This window comes from Nothobranchius furzeri, chromosome 8 (genome assembly GCF_043380555.1).
Source record: "Nothobranchius furzeri strain GRZ-AD chromosome 8, NfurGRZ-RIMD1, whole genome shotgun sequence".
Lineage (NCBI taxonomy): Eukaryota > Metazoa > Chordata > Actinopteri > Cyprinodontiformes > Nothobranchiidae > Nothobranchius > Nothobranchius furzeri.
The window spans coordinates 75,422,862-75,445,255 of NC_091748.1; the positions used below are offsets into that span (position 1 = coordinate 75,422,862).

The following is a 22,394-nucleotide window of genomic DNA, read 5'->3' on the forward strand; positions in this document are numbered from 1 at the left end:
ACTTTGGGAACCAGCTTGTCTGGGGCACAGATGAGGATCTCAGTCTTATCTTCATTCAGCTGAAGAAAGCTCCCAGCCATCCAGGTTTTGATAGAGTCTAAGCAGGTGTGTAACAGCTGCAGCTTAGACATCTCATGGGGCTTAAAGGAGATGTACAGTTGGATGTCATCTGCATAAAGATGGTAGGAGATTCCTTTGAAGGAGCTCAGGATGTGTTGAAGAGGAAGCAGATAGAGGAGGAAGAGCAGAGGCCCCAGCACAGAACCTTGTGGGACACCATGGGTAAGGGAGGTGGTGGATGACCTAAACTTGGAGACGGCCACAGAAAAGGAGCGCTCAAAGAGATAAGAGGAGAACCACTCCAGAGCAGATCCCTATAGGCCTACCCAGTCTCTCAGCCTTTCCAGTAGCAGTTGATGATCAACAGTGTCAAAGGCTGCAGTCAGGTCCAGCAGGACCAGAACAGAACAGTCCCCTGCATCACTGTGAGTCAGAAAGTCATTAGAGACCCTAAGAAGAGCTGTTTCAGTAGAATGAGCTCTACGAAAACCTGACTGGAAGCTATCATAGATGTTATGTTCATCAAGAGCAGCTGTGAGTTGTTTAGCCACAACCTTTTCCAAGATTCTGGAGATGAACGGAAGTTTGGAGATGGGTCTGAAGCTGCTAGTCGAGACTCAGTTTTTTAAGAAGCGGGTGGATTACAGCGTTCTTAAAGTAAGCAGGGACCTGACCAGAAACCAGAGAAGCATTAATTATAGAGAGCACGCTGGGACCGATGGACTGAAATGCACTTTTAAACAAAGATGAGGGTAAGATGTCGAGGGGGCATGCAGAGGTCTTCATAGAGTTAACTAGTTTGGTTAACTCAGGCAAAGAAACAGGAGCAAAGCTATCTAGGATGATGGGCCTGGTTGGAGTCGGGAGAGGCAGCGATAAGGCTGAAGGAAAGATGCTAGATCTAACCTTATTGACTTTGTCCACAAAGAAAGACAGAAAGTTCTCACAGTCTATAACAGAGTGGATGGAGGCTGTAGGAGTGGCAGGAGAGACGATGCTGCTGATGGTGTTTAACAGCACCTTGGGGTTCCCTTTGCTCTGGGACACCAGGTTGGAGAAACAGGAAACCCTCACATCCCTGACTGCAGAGGTAAAGGATGTCAGAAGATCCTTTAGGTGCAGCAGATGGACGTGGAGATGGGTTTTCTTTCACAAACGCTCAATTTTTCTGCATTGGCGCTTCAGGCTGCGAAGGCTGTCATTAAACCAGGGAGTAGGGTTCACTGCAGGAACTGATCTGGTTCTGACAGGACAGATGTTGTCCAGAATGGAGAGGCAGTGCTCGTTAAACTGAGAAGTTAAGGAATCTGGGTCGTTATCAGAAGAACAGGGTGGATCAAAAGCAGCAGAAAAATTACTAGCTGTGCTCTCATTAAGAAAACGAGAACTAACCATACGGCGAGCAGGAGGTGGAGACGCAGAAACTGACAAGTTAAAGAAAAAGCAATGGTGATCTGAAATACAAACGTACTCAGGACGAACACTGTCAGCATTTAGACTCAGGGTAAAAACAAGGTCCAGAGTGTGCCCCCTGGTGTGTGTGGGGCCAGAAACATGCTGGGTAAAGCCGAATGTGTCCATAAGGCTGGAGAAATTCATGGCAAAAAGATCAGAGGGATCATCGACGTGGATGCTAAAGTCACCAACAATCACCAGTCTGGACAGCTTCACAGTGGAGGATAGAAAGTCACTAAACTCCTGAAGGAAAGAGCTGTTTGGACCAGGTGGACGATAGACCACAGCACAGTAGAACGGGTCCTTACGCCTGACATTAATCAGCTGCAGATCAAAGGAAGCAGAGTGACCAGAGTTTGTAGAGCTACAAGGAAGATGGTCCCTGAAAACAACAGCTAGGCCTCCACCATGACCAGAACCCCGGGGCTGGCTAAGAAAAGAATAATCACTCGGGCAGAGTTCAATCAGACCAGAATAATCTGATGTTCGCTGCCAAACTTCAGTCAGAAACAGAAAACCCAGGTTTTTAGAGAGAATTAGATCATTTAGCAGGAAGGACTTATTGTTAACAGAGTGGGTATTTAATAGAGCCATGCTGAGTGGGGTGGAGGAATCAGAAACTACAGAAACAGCTGGAGTTAGTGGATGGAAAATAGCGGGGTTAGATCCACGGTGTTTATAAAAACCACTTATGGAGGGAACAGGAGGAGAAACCACTGAGGAATGAGGATAAACTGACCTTAAAAAACTTGGACGGATGAACCGCGCTGCAACGCGGCCTGGCGGGAATGCGGAAGTGGCGCTCAAGTCGCCAAACAAAGGAAGAGAAGCTAGAAGATCAAGCTGCTGTTTACTAGATAAACCACGCTTTAAGAGAAGTCTTATTCTCACGTGGATTCCTGCTCGTTTACCTCTTTTCCTCCGACGTTTTCCCGGTACTGGACAAACATCGCTGGAGGCGTGCAGCTCGGGACCGTTGTTTAGCTCCGGGCCAGTGCGCCACTCAGGTAAACAAAGAGGGAGGTACGTCCTCGGTGCATCTTGGGCGATCGTGAATGAACGGAAGGACAAAAGAGTCTGGCGATCATAGGAGATGGTAACAGGGACACTACTGAAGAGGATTGCAGACAGGGGCAAGGTGGAAAAGAGGTTAGTGGAGAAAAGTTTGAAAAAGTGGCCGGTGACTGCGGCTAAGCCAAGCACAGACGCCACCTTGTTGCCGACCGCAACCCTGAGGTTCCCAGCCCTAATAAGGAACCCAGCAGATTGCATCGAGTCACTGACTAGTGTCAGTCTTTACAGCAATCCTCATACTAAGCAAGCATTTAGCGACAGTGGAGAGGAAAACCCCGCTCTGAACCTAGTAGCTGGAGCTTCACACACAGGGGCAGGACATGGCAACGTAACATCACAGAGTATAGGAGAGTGGTCAGAGAACACAGGAGGCAAAGTCTCAAGGTTCATGACAGGGAGACCAAAAGAGAGAACCAGGTCCAGGGTGCGACCCCTGGCATGAGGTAGGGACGATACCCATTGAGTTAAATTGAATGAATCTAGCAAATTCAAAAAGCCTTTAGCAATCACATTGTCAGGACAGCAGATATGGATGTTAAAATCCCCAATAGGACATAGTCATATTTTAGGATACAGTCTGCCACAAGACCATAGAAATAATTTAGGAAGTTAGAGTCAGTCTTTGGAGGGTGATACATCAGCACAACGAGCAGGCAGCGGGGAGATGCACAGTTCAGACAGGCACAGTTCAAAGGAAGAAAATCACATAATGGGTGTAAGCTGTTTACAAGGAACGCTGGATTTAAAAACAATAACCAGCCCACCACCTCTGCCCCGCGATCTAGGGATATTAAAACAGGAGCAGCCAGGTGGTACCAGCTCTAGCAGGGCACTTGAGTCACCAAACGGGATCCAGGTCTCATAGACGCACAGAAAACTCAAGCCATGTTGAATAAAAAAATCCCAAAGAATAAAAGTTTTGTTCTGCACAGACCTGGCAATGACCAGACCAAACCGAGTCTGCGGCGGGGCCGCAGCACCTGGATCGTGCACGGGAACCATCTCCTCCAGCTCAGAGCCCGTAACCAAGCGCAGATTCTCCCAGCAAACCCCACTCTGGCGAGGTCCTCGAGCTGAATGGCCGTGGCACGGTGCCAGCTCACCGTCAGAGCCGACCAAGTTCACAAGGCAGGGCGCAGAGTAATCCATCAAACGTCTCGGAGCCACCGGGTCACAAGCTGGGCCAAATCGCTCGACGAGCAGCTCGCTGTGTGCACCCGTGCGAGCGCCACCTTGAACTGGATAGGATAGGTTTAATGTTGTTGTCATTTTCCTCCGCTTATCCGGGTCCGGGTCGCGGGGGCAGCATCCCAACTAGGGAGCTCCAGACCGTCCTCTCCCCAGCCACCTCCACCAGCTCCACCGGCAGGACCCCAAGGCGTTCCAGGACCAGATTGGAGATGTAACCTCTCCAGCGTGTCCTGGATCGGCCCGGGGGCCTCCTGCCAGCAGGACATGCCTGAAACACCTCCCCAGGGAGGCGTCCAGGAGGCATCCTGACCAGATGCCCAAACCACCTCAACTGACTCCTTTCGATCCGGAGGAGCAGCGGTTCTACTCCTAGTCCCTCCTGAATGTCCAAGCTCCTCACCCTATCTCTAAGGCTGAGCCCGGCCACCCCACGGAGGAAACTCATTTCAGCCGCTTGTATCCACGATCTCGTTCTCTCGGTCATTACCCAAAGCTCATGACCATAAGTGAGGATTGGGACATAGATCGACCGGTAAATTGAGAGCCTGGCTTAGCTCCTTCTTCACCACGACAGATCGGCTCAGCGTCCGCATCACTGCAGATGCCGAACCGATCCGCCTGTCGATCTCCCGATCCCTCCTACCCTCACTCCTGAACAAGACCCCGAGATACTTAAACTCCTCCACTTTAGGTAGGACCTCTCTCCCGACCCGGAGTTGGCAAGCCATCCTCTTCCGGTCAAGAACCATGGTCTCAGATTTGGAGGTGCTAATCCTCATCCCAGCCGCTTCACACTCGGCCGCCAACCTACCCAACAAGAGCTGAAGGTCAGAGCTGGATGAAGCTAGGAGGATAGGTTTAATGGATAAATATAACTGAGTATCATCAGCATAACAGTGGAAGTTTATCCCATGCTGTCTAATGCTTTTACCAATTGGAAGTTTAAAAATAGTAAAAAGAACTGGTCCAAGCACTGAACCATGTGGTACTCCCAAGTAACCCTAGAGTAGGAAGATTTGTCATGTACATTACCACAATGAAACATATGACATAAACCAGCCTAGTGTTGTTTCTTTGATCCCTAAAACATGTTTGGCCTTTCTAAAAGAAAGGTTTTGTCCCCCCGTTTGTTGTCCATGTGTGTGTGTGTGTGTGTGGGGGGGGGGGGTGCGCTTGCAGATCGTTTCGCTGCCATGTTGTCCGCGGCGGGGGGGATCCTGTAGACGTGCCGCTGGAATTTCAGCCATGGCGCAGCACCACGCTTGAGCGTATGTAGGGTAAACACAATTTCGAATTCAACACAAAGTTCTAACTTTGAAGCCCTGAATGGTCTAGCCCCCTTATACCTCTCAGAGCTGCTCCCCCCCCCCCCCCCACACACACACACACCCCCCCGGGTCACTAAGGTCTGCGGATCTTCTATTGCTCATAGTCCCTAAAATGAAGTATAAAGCTCGTGGGGAGTGTGTGTTCGCCTTTGCAGCTCCCAGACTTTGGAACACACTCCCTCTGGTGGTACGCCAGGCTTCTTCACTGGCAGTTTAAATCCAGCCTGAAGACACTTTTTTTAATTTGGCTTTTGGTCAATGATCGGTCTTTTAAGCTGTGACTCTTCTGTTTTATTGACTTCTCTTTTATTGGCTGTTTTATACATTTGTATTGTTTTTAGGTGTTTCTATTTTATGACAACTTGTATCTGTGTTTAATGTGTATGTATGTGTATTTTGAATGCCTTTTTAGGTTTAACTCTGTGCAGTGCTTTGGTCAGCTGACATGCGGTTTTTAAATGCGCTATATAAATAAAATTGGATTGGATTTACCTGGGAAGTACTCTTGTGCAATTTTTAATTTGTTTTTGATTCAAAGGAAAAATACTTTTGTAAAAAGTCAAGAATAAATCCAGAAAGCTGTAAAATCAATATAAGGGTGTGCACTTGATTTAGATTTTATAAATATGAATATGTTTCACTGCCTCAGGAGCACGAAATAAATTTTTGCAGGAGATAAATGATGAATGTAACAGATTGATTTTCGGTAATCGATTTATTAATCTCGTGTGTCCATTTTCTTGTGTCTTTGTCTTTATCTCCTTCAGACTGTCAACAGATGAGGTTGTTCGATGGTCCGAGTCATTTGATAACCTTCTGGCTCATAAATGTAAGTAATGTTTGATTATTTTTCCTAGAAAACAGTCCCCGCCTCAGGCTACTTCCTGAGTTTTCATTTTTCTCTGCAGAATCTGATTCAAATTGTTTCCCTTTTCAAATGGTTCCTATTCCTGAGCGCTCTTTCCCACATAATGAGTCACATCCTTGTCTCTGACCTTCCCCTTACACCAAACACAGACTGACTTTCCCCCACAAATGCTTCTGAGTTTTCTAGCTGCTTACAAGCTGTGTGACGTTGCATCAATGACCTCAAGCCCACTGAACTGAAAGGATTAAAAATAGGGCAGGAAGATTCAGAGTGCATCTAATTTGGGAGATTCAGATCGATTCAAATCAAACTCAAACATTTTTTGGACCTTCTGCCCTTGGTCTCATCATTTTCCTATGGCAATTTAAAATATCTCAGCCGTGGATTAATGATGTACCGGAAATAGACGTTTATGATTGACTGATGATGAACAATAAGTTTGTGCAGCGTATTGTTTTTTTTTTTAATCTAAGTCACAAAAAGTCACCAGCTTCTCCGTGACTGAATCACATAACAGAAAACTTTGTCATATTTTATGTCAAAATAAAATAAAATGAATTAACTGGATGGAAAGTAGCCCATTTAAGGATTTTTTTCACACAGATCCTGTGTATATAAAACTACAAACACTACAACATGTTGATGCATTAAGAATCCCATAGAAATGCAGTTAAATACAGAACAAACCACACTGCAAACCACTAAAATTGTCACGTTCTGCCCCTGCCTTCCTGACTGTGTCCCTCTCCTGCCTGATTAGTCCCTATTGGTTTCACCTGCCCCTTGTTAGCCTGCCCATGTGTTCCTCATTTTCCCCAGTGTATTTATACCTCCCGTCTCGTTATGTCCTTTTTCAGATCATTGCTGTTTCAAGTCACCGTTGTGTTTGTTCCTGCCATTCCCGTTCTGTAATTAAATTCATTTTTACTTTATCCGAGCCTGCATCTTTGCCTCCTGAGCTGCTCCACCACAATTGTTCCATCATCTCCACACCCACGACGTGACAAAAATAATGTTAATACCTACAAATCCTGATGAGTTCTTAAAGGTGTGGATCACTTGTGTAATCAATATATTTGCAGTGGTCTCTAGTAGGAATGAATGCCTTGTAAGTCATACTCTGGGGGAAAAAATGCACATTTTTTTGTGTGTTTTTTTTATATAAATTGCAGCAATGACATTGAGTAATCAAACTGGAATTTGAGGAGTTAAAATTCTCAAAATTATTTAAATTAATACAATGTGAGGAGTAAAATGTGGTCTGCCAAGGAGATGACCAAGATCCAACAAGTGCAAAACCATTTCAATAGAAGCAAAGAACCAATTAAAAAGTAACATATAATAATTGAGGATACTGCAGGTCTTCAGTGTTGATCAGGACCTAATGTGAGACAGCAAGTTTTTCAGAGAAGCAGCTACAGTGCAAATTCACCTCCGTGACTTAATCTGCTCCTCAGCACATCCTTCTGCCCTCAGTGACCTTTTAAAATATGAAAAATTTGAATATCAGAAAGTAGCCCATTTAATGATAAGATTTGCCTATGAGAACCCCAAATATACCCGGATATGAAAGTAAAAAAATTATTCAAATAACCTTTTGAAGTGATTCGGATCTGGAGTTGAAAGATTGACTTGGCCTTAGCTAAGGTCACCAGATGGACACATTCATTCTTCTATTAAACAAAATGTGCTTTGGAGAATCATACCCATGTAGTTATAGACGGCCCAATGCTTGAAACAGACAATAAATGATTTGACAACTAATTCAGGGAACATTTGTTGTGCAGATTTTTGTTTTTTTGCTTCTGCTAAAACAAATAAAGACAAATGTGTTGCATTATATTTTTAAGATGTTGAATACTTGCATTTTCATTTTTTGGGGTGAACCTCTTGTTGCCAGACTGCAGATCTGATGTGAAAAATATAAGACATTATTTTTTTCTCCCTAACTCCTTCAGAGCTCATCTAACTTCAGAGACTTGGTAGGAAAGTATTAACTGATCTGCTGTCAAATCTGCTCCACTTTCCTTTCATTTAAAGAGAAACAAAAATGCTACATTTAGGTTTTAAACTCTGCAGAATAGTCATTAAGTGTCCCACATCTCCGGATGTAATGGTCTGATTTTAGAATGGACAACCATCACTATATAATAAAGACACACAGGCATTAGAAAGGTGCCCACAGGCAGCAGGAAGCCTGTTAAAGAGGTTACCTCAGGCAGAAAAGGTACAACACACCTGTGCTTTCAATTCAACTAACCAAGCATTAAATGTGTGCATGAATGGACACAAACACTTACATATGCTATTACATAAGTAATGACAAGACAAATGGGGCACAGCACTGAATGTTCCCTTTGGAGGAATATTGCATCCACACAAGCCTTAATTTGATTGAAAGGGATGAATAGTGCATTAAACCCGACTGATTTTTGTTGTTATTGAGGGCCGAACCGCCACAGGTTGGCAGCTCTCACATGTGTGCACAGAGCACAAACACAATAAACAGCCTGTGCTGCTTATTCATGTTGCATCAGGGCTACTGACTGGATGTGAACTTGCTTGTTTCTCACAACATCTTTGAGCTGTTACGACATATTTCATAATTACAACAAGCTTCACTCTGTTCAGTCGCATCAGCTGCAGAGATAATTATGCAGACAACAAACGTTTCAGCTCCAACTATATTTAAACATAAAAAACAAACATTCCACTAAGAAATAAAATATATAGATTTGAGCGGAACAGGCCAGTGACCAACATATGAGGATGGTGGGTCTCGGAAGGTCAGGGAGGACTTCCTACTCCAGTAGAATAAAGTATTTGTGTTATTTGTGGGGTTGCCAATGCGCATCAAAGTACAGAGACTCCATTATGAATGGGCCAGTGGTGGACTGGCTATGGCCAGGGAGCACCAGGACATTTCCAGGTGGCCTGACAGCTGAATTTTTTGCCACCACACTCGTGCTACAAAGGAGGAACGTCAATTTGTCATTCTACTCTGGGTTGGTACGAAATTCCCAGCCTTAATTATTGTACCAGTCCGCTCCTGGGCTTGATGCTTTAAAATCAGCCATTCTAGAATCATAAAACGTTGAGTTTCCATAATTTAAAAAAATCAGATTTTACAAACAGACCAGATATTTGTTGAACCTCTTTTTCGAACCATTTATAGACTTTAAATGTTCTCCTGTCCACCTCCTTTAAACAGATACAGCTGTGACGTTAGTGCCTTCTCACTAGTCTAGTCTAGCGTCCAAAATCTTTAGACTTAAGATTTCATTCTTTTTCACCCCATGGCATAAAAACCCAAAACTGTTGCACTGAACCACTGAGACAGATAGGGCTGCAACAAATGATTATTTGGATCATTGATAAATTGGATGGGGTCTTGAATCGATTAATCAATTAATCTGATTAAATGGGAAACATTTTTAACTAATGGGGAAACATTTTTTCTCTCCTTCCTTTACTTTATTCAACAACAGAACATGATTTGAAAACAGTTCAATAGCATACAAAACATCATGCTTTCACCTACATATATCCATAATTAAACTATGATCAGTAAAATGTAATGCATCTCATTAACATGTTCAGTAGTAAGCTACTGGAAATGCTAACAACATTTATTTTCTACTGCTAAAACTATAATGGTGACAGAACTATTATGTACGGGTTAGCAATAATTCAAATTAAATAATTTTTCTAAGATAGACGCTTTTGTGAATTACATGCTACAGTGGCTTGCCATCCTGCAGTGGTGTTTAGCAGAGCAGACTTGATGCAGCAACCTGACTGCAGAGGTTCTACTGCATAACGCTGCAGACAGCTAAGAATAAACGGGAAGATGGAGACTTTTTTCTACTTGTTGAGTTTAGATATTCTTAGTTTTACAACCATCCTGTTTTTCGGAACCCCACTTGATTGTCAGCCTGCTACCGGCTAGCATTAGCTAATCTGCCCATAGTTGCACTTTTGATCCCAAACTTTGGACTGTTTCTGCCTGTGACTTTGCTGGTTTATCCGTTTTCCTCAACAGCACAGAAAAAGCACATTGTACACATTGTAAAAGGCATTTTTCTTACGCAATAACAAGCAACTTCATTTGTTCAGTAAAGTTCTGGGGGAAAAATGACTTGAAAAGATGTTGCACGAGTGCTACGTCTAAAAATAGTTTATGGCACACTGAGTTTTTTTCATTGCACGTGCGACATAGAAGAAGAAGATGAAAGTATCATTTCTATAGCGCCTCTCAAGATAAAAATCATGAGGTGCTTCACAAAAAAAATGTAAAAACATATAAAAGAATTTAGAAAATGTTTAAAGATATGTTTAACATGAGCAAAAATAGACAATTGTGATTAAAAGAAATTTTAAGAAAGAGAGAAAGTGAACAGGAAAGAGGGAAATCAGTGGGTCCTGAGGAAGGTGGAATAGGTGGGGAGAGCAGAATAAAGAGGGTGATGAAGAAGGTCATACAAAAGCCAGCTTGAACAAGTGAGTCTTCAGCTGCTTTTTAAAGGAGACCACTGAGTCCACTGATCTCAGGCTCAGGGGGAGAGAGTTCCAGAGTCTGGGGGCCACAGCAGCAGATGATCTGTCACCTTTGGTCTTTAGCCTGGTGCTGCACAACCAGTAGGCTTTGATCACTGGACCTCAGGGACCTGCTGGGGGTGTAGGGACTAAGAAGATCACCAATGTAAGATGGTGCTTGTCCATGTAAGGCTCTATAGACCAGAACCAGGATCTTGAAATGAACCCTGAAGTTGACTGGCAGCCAGTGAAGCTGGAGGAGAAGCGGGGTGATGTGGGTGTGTTTGGAGGACTTGGTCAGAAGCCGAGCACAGGCATTCTGAACCACCTGTAGACGGTTCAGGGAGGTTCTGCTCAGACACGTGAAAAGAGAGTTACAGTAGTCTAAGCGTGAGGAGATGAAGGTGTGGAGAACTGTCTCAAGTTCAGAGCAGGACAGACATATGTCTCATTTTGATCTGCCTTGGCCTGCTACGCAAATTAACTGTTACATTAAAGTTGCACAACATGAAAAAAAGTTGCACAACACAACCAACTGTTGATGAAATGCATTGCCAACGCATTTCTTCATAGATTGATTATTGATTTGTTGTTGCAGCCCAAAAGACCAGTGTGTCAATCATAGGTCCTCCAGAATCCAGTCTTGTTACAGCAGGCATTCTCTTTCTGTCTATTAAAACATTGAATTAAATACTAACAGAAATAATATTCATTAAATAATCCTAACAGACCTATATTGAAAACACACCTGTGTGTAAGTGTGTTCTGTGCTCATTTACACAACCATGTTGCAGTAAACACCACTTGATATTTCTGTTTAATTAATGAACTCCCCCTGCTCTCTCCAGCTTTGTTAGGCAAACAGGGAAAAAATAGGGAGGGAGAATAAAATGTCAACATGACATAAGTTAGTAGGAAAACATGCCCTTCCTCTGTTAACATCAATAGATGGATCACTTATCTTGACTGATGAGGAAAAAGCGGATTGTGGGTGTTTTGTGTTTGTTTCTGTTTTTGAACAGGTCATACTTTCCCATGAAAGGAAAATGTCAAAATATAAAGATTATTTACTTGGAAATGTATAAAATTTAACAGAAATATGTAATTTTACAAGTGCGGTTGGCATAGTCTGGTTTTAAACATTTGTCTCTATTTTCTGGTTTACTTGATTTAGTCTTTTTTCCCCAGATGGACTGGCTGCATTCCGGACCTTCCTCAAGTCGGAGTTCAGCGACGAGAATATTGAGTTTTGGATGGCATGTGAGGACTACAAAAAGATCAAAAGCTCAACCAAGCTTGTGTCAAAAGCAAACAAAATATTTAAGGAGTTTATTGAGGTTCAGTCACCAAGAGAGGTGTGTTTGCAAGGCTGGTGTTTAAAAAGTATTAAAATGACCAGAAAAACACAACAGAACACAAAACATTCAAATCACCTGATAATGGTTTGTTATGGAAAGATTATAAAACTGCTCTTGCATCTGCTGTAATTAGCTCAATGAATAATTTCACTTGTAAAAATGCATTTTGAGAATCTCCTCTTTGCTGTCCTTTACCTGACAGGTAAACATCGACTACCGCACCAGGGAGAAGACCAAACAAAGCCTGGCCGATCCAACTCCAAACAGTCTCAACGAGGTCCAAGGTAAAATCTACAGCCTGATGGAGAAAGACTCGTACCCACGATTCCTCAGGTCCAAGATGTACCAGGATCTAGTCAACAGGGCACATGCACGAGGCCAGAGGAGGTCTGTTTGACTGGATACCAAACTGAACTGGACCTACACTCTAGATCAATTAACCCTTTGACGTCAAATTAATACTGTGAATCTGGAAGAATGCAACGTGCTTGACTGTTTCTTTTACACTAGCTCCATGCATGCAACTCCTGTAGATAGCTACTGTCATGATGACTGGCCTATACAGAGAGGATATTACCAGGTGGATGTATAATACATGTAAAATCACTCAGAAATAAGGTTGATTGCACTATAAACACTTATTCATCTTGTGTTGATAAAACACCATGTGATTAAAGTTAGAGTGAAAGCAATTAAAAAACACACATATACTAACATATTGGACTGAAACACTACATTTGAATTTTGTTGAAATATTCTGTTGTTGAGGCAGAAAAGAAAGTTTTAACATGAACAGAAAAGAATGAAACAGTAAAATATTTAAAATTACTCATATATATCTGCATAGATTCAGTCCTAAAATGGTCAAAAACAATTTTATTGACAGTATCTCCTGCCATTAACGAACTTCCGGACAATGTTTGGTTAAGAGTTAATGTAAAAACAAAAAGATCAAAATCTATTTAAACTGCCAAAACATTAATTATTGACTATGAGCTTACATTGATATGCACAAACTTACTGCGTCTCAGTAATATGTGATTATATTGTATTACACTGTGAACTTTTGCACTAACAATTTAAAGATCTTACAATGTGGTTGTACCTCAAATTAAACAAGTTGCGCAGCCAAAGTCCAAAGCCTCTAATTAAACCATCCACAATTTACCACTGTTACATCTCAAACAAAACCAAAGTACATTTGGTGTGTGTTTATACTGAATATTAAAAATAGCTGTGGGCAGCGAACTTATCTATTAACATCTTTTTCACATTTGGAGCTGTGAACACATTCTTACTGGCTTCAGCCTCATTAGCTGCTGATCATGGTGCAGCTCTGCGCTTAAAATAAATACACATTAGGAGAGTGATTGATAAAGATGTCCAGCTGGTATTGGTGGTTAACAACCATAGAAACCATAAGGAAAAACAAGATAGATTTTTGACCTCGGTCAAATTTTATCCTTACATTTTCCTGAGGCCCTGGTCGGTTTCTTGCACTGTAAATAATATTCTGTTGCATTTAGACTTTTTTTTATTATGTACGGAGCCTAGATTAGAACTGTATTTATTTTGTTACCTTATTTTAAGTAATTTATTTCAAGAAAAATAATAGGGATTAGGGTTAACTATAGTTGTTTTTATGTTCATGGTTCCTGTGAATTTTAAATAGCTAGGGAAAAAAATGTCCACACAAAAAATAAACAAGTCTTGCATTATTAAGTAATTTTCTAGCCTTCCAGCACATCCTTTAGAGTTTGCATAGCACAAAATAAATTTTACAATTGAAGGCATTGAAATATTTCCTCATAGGTAATATTGCTGTTGAGATTAATTTTGGGATTCTTTCGTTAAAGAGCAAATTGCAAGTTAGAGACTCACATGAACCGATGTTAAGAGAAACATAATAGAAACTCCTTTTTAAAAACATTATTACACATGCATAAATTATTTTGGATTTTAGAATCATTTTGTGAGAATTTTTATTTTTTATTTTTTATTTTTTGCCAAACCAAGTCACGTCAGTTTAGGAAGTCGTATTGGCTTAATCCAGTGAAAAATATGGATTCTAATATGGCTCTGACACAGAGGAAACTTTTTATGTTTATATTTCTACTTATGATGTTATGAGTTTGCTGCATGCCCTAGAGAGCTGAGACAAACGAGAGGGAGAAACGATCGGCCAAAGCAGTGAGATTGTGCTGCAATGTGAGGGGGGGAGCAGCAGGTGTCTGGTGAGTTAACGATGTTAGCTTCAACTCGTATGCTAACATCACAATATTGTACAGATTACTATCATGTACCAGACAATTAAACATAGTATCGGTCATTTAATATAATATTAATACTAATGAGCATCTGTCAGCTGTCTCATACTCATTAATGTCTGTTCACGAAATGTAGTTTAGCGCTTAGAGAGGGAGAGAGAGACGCCTGTGATCCGGTTCAGGAGCTCATGCAGGCTTATGTGAGCTGGATCCAACCTAGACACCAGCGAGCCAGTCGAGCTAGTATTTTTAAAAGCTATGCATGATCCTCTCCTGGATGTCTGCGGCGGTTCTGATCCAGTTCCAACTCATAAACCAGCTAAACTGGCTCACTGGTGCCTTTAAAAGCCGTGCATCCACACCTGGTGGTCCAGGCGGCAGTTCTGATCTGGTTCCGACCCAGAAACCAGCTCCACTAGCCCGCCTAGCTGCGGGTCTCTTCTGGTGATCGGTTCTGACCGGATTCTGATGGTGATGTGAGTTCCAGAAATCCGCATTTAATTTTTAAATCCCCGCTATGGGTCTCCAGAGCACAGCGCGGACCTCCCTGTTCCGGTACCAACCAATGTGGGATACAGAAGTCCGTCTTTTCAGCTGCACAAAACGCCCTCAGGCATAGAGATAGAGGCATTGTTTCTCTTATCTGGGAACACGTGGATTCGATATCCAGACAGGCTGGAGTTGGTACAGCCTTCATAAACTATAGTTTATCAAAATGAACACAATCCAAAACTAGTAAACACACACACTGAATGGATAACATAACCTCTCTACCCTAAAACTACCCACTCCACACTGAGCTGAGGCAGCACCTAGCTTCTAACTCCCTTTGGTTACGTTAGAGGTTCAGATTTAGATAAAAAGAGCCTTTTTAGAAGCTTTGCTGAAAAAGGCCACTTTTTACTCCAAAAGCTCTGCCGTTATGTATTTTAACACAAAATATCAACATTAAGCAATTCAAATAGTATTTTTGGACAGCATTTTATACAAATTAGAAAAAAGATTTTACCTGCAATTTCCTCTTTAATTTAACACATTTAACCGTTAGTTTTAAATGGTCAGACCAAAAAAATAAATTCTCTCTTAAAATGTACCATCTTTTAAAGTCAGTGAACACAGTTTTATATATTTTATTGCAAATTTAAAGCCTTCATACTTATTTGTTTTAAAAAACATACATTGTCATATTAGTTTTCTACCATTCTTTTTCATTTAAAAATAGTTTTCCAACTCTGGTATCAATAAAATACATCTCATCTCATCATCTCATGTCGGATTTACTTAACAGACCGTAACAAACTATATTTTAGCAAATGCTTTGCTTATAGATTGTTTTCCACCTACGACAATGTGGTGAATATTTGTTGCCTCTGATGTCAGCAGATCCTGATCAAAAACACTTTGTCAAGCTCAAGAGATAAATAATAAAACTTGCACTACATAGTGGGATCTTATGAGCTCTAAGGTAACTGATTTATAATTAACAATGACTTCCCATCTAGGGATGGGTACCGAATTCGGTACTTTTTAAGGTACCGACCGAATTCCACAGTACCGACCGAGCACCGATTCACGTCATTTCAAACGGTGCCTCGTTTCGGTACCCGTCCTTCATAACGAGAACTTGCCTAGACAGCTGCGCATGCGCAAGAGCGTTATGTCGTCGCTCGCTGCGAACCAGTTGTAAACAGAGCAGCATGGTAGAAAGAACGCACGCTAAAGCTTGGGTCCACTTCACTAAATGTGATGGGTAACTGGGTCACGATGAAACCAGCGACAACGATTTAAGTGAGAATTCTTCATCTTAATCTGCTCCGGTAGGTAAATATAATTAGCTTGATATGTTAGCTTCCGTTTCGCTAATGGTGCGTTCGCTTTCTCCTCGGAACTCTGAATTTCCAACTAGAAGAACATGAACGCGCTCTAAAGTTTGGCTTCACTTTACTAAATGTGACGGGTGAACATGAAACCAGTGAGAACGATCTAAGTGTGAGGCATCATCGTTTTAATCTGCTCCAGCAGCTAAATAAACTGTTTAAGATAACGTTAGCTTGGTATATTAGCTTCCATTGCTACCATTGTTATCAGCTAATGGTGCGTTCGCTTTCTCCTCGGAAATTCTAACTTCCCAGTGGGAAAAATCAAATGCAAAAAGATGGCAAAAGGAATGAAGATACACAGTGAATTTAGTTCACAGTAAAGATGTTTGCTTCAGTTTAATTAACAGCTTATAAAACTACAACGATGATGTTAAAATACAAACAGTTGTGTTATTTATAGTGATATTTATCAAATATTGTTATATATTGAGAAAAATATATATTTAATTATAAAAGAGAATTAAAATAATAAACACTCAAAAGTATCGAAAACTGGTATCGTTAAGTACCGGTATCGTTTCGTAGGTACCGGGAATTAGTACCGGATCGATTCAAATGTCAAAGGTACCTATCCCTAGAACTCCTAAATTATCTCTAGATATTTTTCTTTCCTGTTTCATGCTGTTACTAAGGCAACCAGGGATGCTGTGTGAAAAGGCACTTATTAACTAAGATAAGTCCCACTTTATTAAATGATTTGAGCTTTTTAGGGTCAAACTCAATTGAAAGGACACCTAATTAAATGAAATAAAATCATGATTTTAACAGGTTTCACTGTTTGCTTCACTGTTTCTCTGTATACACATCTCTGTAGGAGTGTTGTTCACTTTCTCCGCAAACTTCCCTTTCTTCTAATTTTTATTTTTGATTTGTATATAATAATTTAGATTTTGTTTATTTTTTGTAACAGATGTGAAATTAGGATGATTATAATGAATGTTATCATTTTCCTGCTGGTGTCTTCCTTTCTTCTGTGAGCTTTGGCTTGTGAGTCACTACCATGGTAGAGTCTTTGTTTACAGCAAATAAAGTCATGACCACTTTTCATCTCAAGCTGTTCCAAAATGTTAAAAAAAAATTTGGATCTAAATATTGCATAATCCTATGAGTTGTAAACTATGGCATGTATTCTATGTAATCATCAGCAGTGTTTGGAACAAATGAAAATTAATTTTCTTTTGTTGTTATATTTTATTCATACAGTCACTATCAGTCCATGTCATAATACTCTTGTAAGACATGAATATTGTTGGTTAAGTTTTATTTATGACACCGGAGAACAGGTAACATGTTTGTTTGGACTGATTCTCACAAACCTGATTCCATTATTCCACTAAGAGACATACACATAAATGTTACCAGGAAGTAAAAATGTGATTTACAATCAAGTGTTCACTGTAAACACAATGAAAAGAAACATGTATATATGTATAAAGCATAATGTGAATTCAATGAGATGACAAAACTTCAAAAGATTCTATTTTGACTTGAAAATGTTTCACAGCATGAGGAAAGTTTCTGGACACCTTTGGGCTCTCTGATGCGTACAGCTGGTTATTTAAACTAGTAATCATCCTTACTATCTGTACTCCTTTAAAGGAGCTGATGAACCTTCTGTCTTTGATGCATGTGTATCATATTGTAAACCAAACTGTTAGCCATATTAGCCATAAGTGGTGTGCTCCGTATGAATGTACCCTATAACATATATTTTGTGGATAAAAAGTAATTTAAAAAACAATATATTCAGTGTGTGTTTTTCTTTTTAGAAGACAGGGCTCAGAAATAAGAATAACTGGAAGTTTTTTATTTGGTTCTACCTTTTATCCAAGTAACTTTCTGACTTCAAACAGAAATATTCAGTGTACAGGAAGCCTAAGTCACTTCTGCACCACAGGTCCCCAAAAGAACGAAAAAATGAACGCAAGTCAATGGGAATAAAGCTTGGCTTATGCTTGACGCATTTACTTTCCGCTTGGTGATGCATCTCGCGGATGGAATGCACTTCACAACTTGCAGCGTTTATGGTTCGTGCGGCTTGTCTCTGCGGTGAGCCAATATTCTCCCAAACTGAACGGGGCAGCATGGAGCTCTACACGGTATGCATCCAACACTACACCATAGTAGAAGTAAAAACTGTTGTTTACAACATGGCATTCCAGCATTTTTAACAGCGTCCTCGTCTTTTCCAACAGTGCGAGCTATTTCTCTCTAAGAATTATTAACGTGTTGATCACGGTGATCTTTGAGAGCTGAATCAAACAAATGTCTGTATTTACGAACCTCTGCCATACTAGTTCTTGCCGGTCCGCCATGTTTTTCCACGTCCGACCGTCCGCGTGGTTAGGAATTTTCCTAGGTGCACGTTGTGGAAATTTTGGGCCGTGCGGAGGCGCTGTGGAGGGGCGTGGTTAATAAAATGACGCAATTTCGCCACGCTGAGCCGTGCGGACCTCGCGGACGCATCAAGCATAATCCAACCTTAAATGTAATTTTCTAATCCGCTTTGCCTTACGCCCTGGATCACACATGTTATACTGCAATTTAAATGAAAAGTAATGATGGGTGTTTCGACCACGTCAGTCACGTACTTTGAGATTTATTCGCTTGTAAAAGTTTGTAATTAGCATGACTACACACTAGAAATCAGCACGTCGCATTTGTGACGTCACTACATAATCTCCTCTCCCATTACGTAGCTGCTACTTACCAAATAACCAGATTTATTGTGGTTCTTTCTTGCTGTGGGAAGTTTGCTGAACTTACAGCTTTTCCCCTCAGTTTTCTCTGTGTCTGCTTCGATGGCGTCACTTTTATGAAGCGCATTTGTAGTCCTAGACTTATTTTCCACACAAAACCTAAAATAGTGTTTCCCCATGTTCAAAAATAAGCACATTCTTGGTATCAAAATGTGTCTTTAAAATTCACAGTCATCATATGTGAAATCCATGGCCCAAAACAAGCAAAATTAGAAAATAACGTTAGCCCCGTTGACTAGCATTCATTTTTTCATTCATCCAGGGACCAATGATGCAGAAGTGACTTAGGCTCCCTATTATGCTTTTAAATTTTTGCCAGAGCTTTATTGATGTATGCAAATTTACAAATCAGGATCATTATAGAGTCGATCTGTATAAAGAAGGCTATCATGACTCGCGGAAGGTGTTTAAACCCAAGACATGCAGAATCAACTCGACACCACTGGGTAAGTTAAAGTAGAGTTCTTAATTTTATACCAGGAACTAAAGCAGCACTGGGATGTCCAGTGGATGATGTGCCGTAAGGCGTTAGTCCAGATAGTAATCCATGAATGACGAGGAAGGTGGTGAGCCGAGGTGAGCACAGGTGGAGGCCCCGTTGGCCGAGGTGGGTGAGGCAGCTGAGAGGACCAAGGCAGGTACTGCGGAGGAGAATGGGGCGTGGTTTTGGTGATCCAGGATTCAAGCGGCGAAGATAATGGAAGTAGTTGAGTGTTCCTGAACAGGGCAAAGCAGACAGGGTTCTGAGGCAAATCCAAAAATGTAATATAAAAACAGTCCGTGGTCATAAATCCTAATAATACTAATCATGAGTGGTGCCAGACGCAGAGAACTGGAGACCACAGGCTTGACCAAGGATACATGGAAAGTGGGGTGGACCTTAAGGGACCGTGGGAGGTACAGGCGCATGGTCACGGGACTAGGAACAGCTGCCACCCTAAAAGGACCAAGGAACCTAGGAGCGAATTTCCTTGAAGTAACCTTGAGGGGTATATCCTTTGATGACAGCCAAACCATATGTCCCTGGGAGTAGGTCGGTGCCGGGCGACGACGCCGATCAGACAGCTGGTTCCTGTCAGTGGTACGCTGGAGAGCAGATCTCGTGGCTGCCCACACACAGTGGCCCCAACGAAGAAACTGAGATGTGGTAGTGGAGAAACCTGTTTGGAGCAGAAAAAGGATGGCTGGTAACCAAGAGAGGCCTCAAACGGAGACTGACCAGTGGCAGAGGACACGTGGCTGTTGTGGGCATACTCCACCCATGCGAGGTGGTCACTCCAGGAAGCGTGGTTGGTAGCACACACACAGCGTAGCATGGCACCCAGCTCCTGACTCATGTGCTCGCATTGAACATTGATTTGGGGGTGGAACCGGGCCCCCAGGGCGGTGGCGAACTCCTTCCAGACCTTGGACATGAACTGGGGACCGTGACCCGAGAGGATCTCTGTCAGAATTCCATGGAGACAGAACACATGCTTGATCAGGAGCTGGGTGGTAACGGCGGAGGAAGGCAGAGCCTTCAAAGGAACAAGGTGGCAAGCCTTGGAGAATCGGTCTACAATGGTCAAAACAGTGTTGAACCCATAGGAGGCAGGTAGTCCACAAAAAAAGTCTATTGTAACGTGACCAAGGACGAGACGGAATAGGCAGGGAACAAAGCAATCCAGCTGGCGGTTGGTTGGTACCTTTTTGTTGGGCACACACATGGCATGACGGCACATATTCCTTGACATCTTTGTAGATGGAGGGCCACCAGAAGGAGCGCTTATTCAATGCCAAGGTTCATCCCACCCCGGGGTGAATGGCGAATCTCCCAGAGTGAGCCCAGTGGATAACTCTCCCTCGAAGACTCTGGGGAACAAACAGTTTATTTGGTGGACCATTACCTGGAACGGGGTCGACCTTGAGGGCCTCCAGAACCTAGTCCCTGATCTCCCAAGTCACTCCTGCCACTATGCAGGAAGGAGGTAGGATAGTACCAGGCGCGGATTCGGCCTCCAAGGCATACTGTCGTAAAAGAGCGTCGGGCTTTATGTTCTTTGACCCTGGCCGGTAAGAAATTACAAAGTTAAAACGCGCGAAAAACAGAGACCAATGGTATTGCCGAGGATTAAGTCTTTTTGCCTCCTTGAGATAAATCAGGTTCTTATGGTCTGTCCATATAATGAACAGGTGTTCAGCCCCCTCTAACCAGTGCCTCCACTCTTCAAGAGCAAGTTTTGCAGCCAGTAACTCCCGGTCCCCCACTTCATACCTGCTCTCGTTGGGTGTCAATCGCCACAACAAGAAGGCATAAGGGTGGAGTTTGTGGTCTGAAGGCGATACTTGAGAGGACTGCTCCCACCCCAGTGTCTGAGGCGTCCACCTCCAAGGTAAACTGCTGCTTGGGGTCAGGCCTGGAAGAGTACCGGGGCCTAGGTGAATCTCCTCTTGAGTGCCCGGAATGCTGCCTCAGCTTCTGGGGACCAAAAGAAGGGTTTAGTGACAGAAGTGAGACCCGTTAGTGGAGCTGCAGTCTGACTATAGTTGCGGATGAACCGTCGATAAAAGTTGGTGAAACCCAGAAACCGTTGCAGCTGCTTCCTTGTAGTAGGTGTGGGCCACTCCATAACTGCTTGCACCATGTTTACAACTGAAACATAGAATTCACATTTCTCTTCTTTAACAAACAAGTCTGTTCTCTAAAAGTGATTGGAGCACAGCTCAGACATGCTTCTGGTGCTGGGTGATAGACCTGGAAAAAATTAAAATGTCATCTAAGTAGAAAGTCACAAAGTCATTTATATAGTCACCCAGTACCAAGTTCACTAGTCTTTGGAACACCGCCGGGGCATTGGTGAGCCCAAAAGGCATCACTAGGTATTTGTAGTGTCCCAGGGGTGTCTTGAAAGCTGTCTTCCACTCATCCTCTTGGCGAATCCTGACCAAATGATACACGTTTCGAAGATCCAGCTGGGTGAAGATGGTGGCATCCTGGACGGTCTCGAAAGTGGAAGATAGTAGTGGTAGAGGGTACTTGTCCTTAACAGCAATCTGATTGAGACCCCGATAGTCGATACAAGGACGGAGAGACCCGTCCGTCTTGGCAACAAAGAAAAACCTGGCCCCAAGGGAAGAGGTCAAGGGTCTGATGGTTCCATTAGCCAAAGCCTCTGTTATGTAGGTCTGCATGCTGTCTCACTCTGGTTTGGAGAGGCTGTAGAGACGGCTGGACAGAAGCAGAGTGCCAGGTAGTAGGTTGATTCCACAATCAAAGGGGCGGTGAGGAGGCAGCGTGGCGGCTCTGTCCTTGCTGAAAACCTGTTGTAGGTCATGATATACAGGGGGTACCTGAGAGAGATCGGGGGTCTGAGTTGGCGCCATGCCGGAGTCCTTATACACGGGAGGTGCCGAGTTGAGGCATGTCTGGTGACACTCCAGACTTCAGGTCTAAACTCTGCTGGCTCGCCAATCCAAGAGCGGGTTGTGTGGCGTGAGCCAAGAATGACCTAGCACCACTGGATTCTGTGGGGATGGGAACACAAATAGTGAGAGCGTCTCAATGTGGTTACCTGAGACCTGGAGCTGGAGTGGCATAGTCCTGTGTGTAGTGGTGGACAGTACTCTTCCATCCAGCGA

General features: G+C 42.6%; 1 protein-coding gene across 1 annotated transcript in view; it reads left to right on the forward strand.

Moving 5' to 3' along the window:
- rgs8 (regulator of G protein signaling 8) overlaps window positions 1-15,213 on the forward strand; it is a 45,183-nt gene extending 29,970 nt beyond the window's left edge. Inside the window, exons 3-5 of the mRNA XM_015971158.3 lie at window positions 5,876-5,937; window positions 11,701-11,867; window positions 12,073-15,213. Coding sequence (XP_015826644.1) covers window positions 5,876-5,937; window positions 11,701-11,867; window positions 12,073-12,267 — 424 coding nt within the window. The 3' untranslated portion in view covers window positions 12,268-15,213. The remainder of the gene's footprint in view (window positions 1-5,875; window positions 5,938-11,700; window positions 11,868-12,072) is intronic.
- The last annotated feature ends 7,181 nt before the right edge of the window (window positions 15,214-22,394 follow it).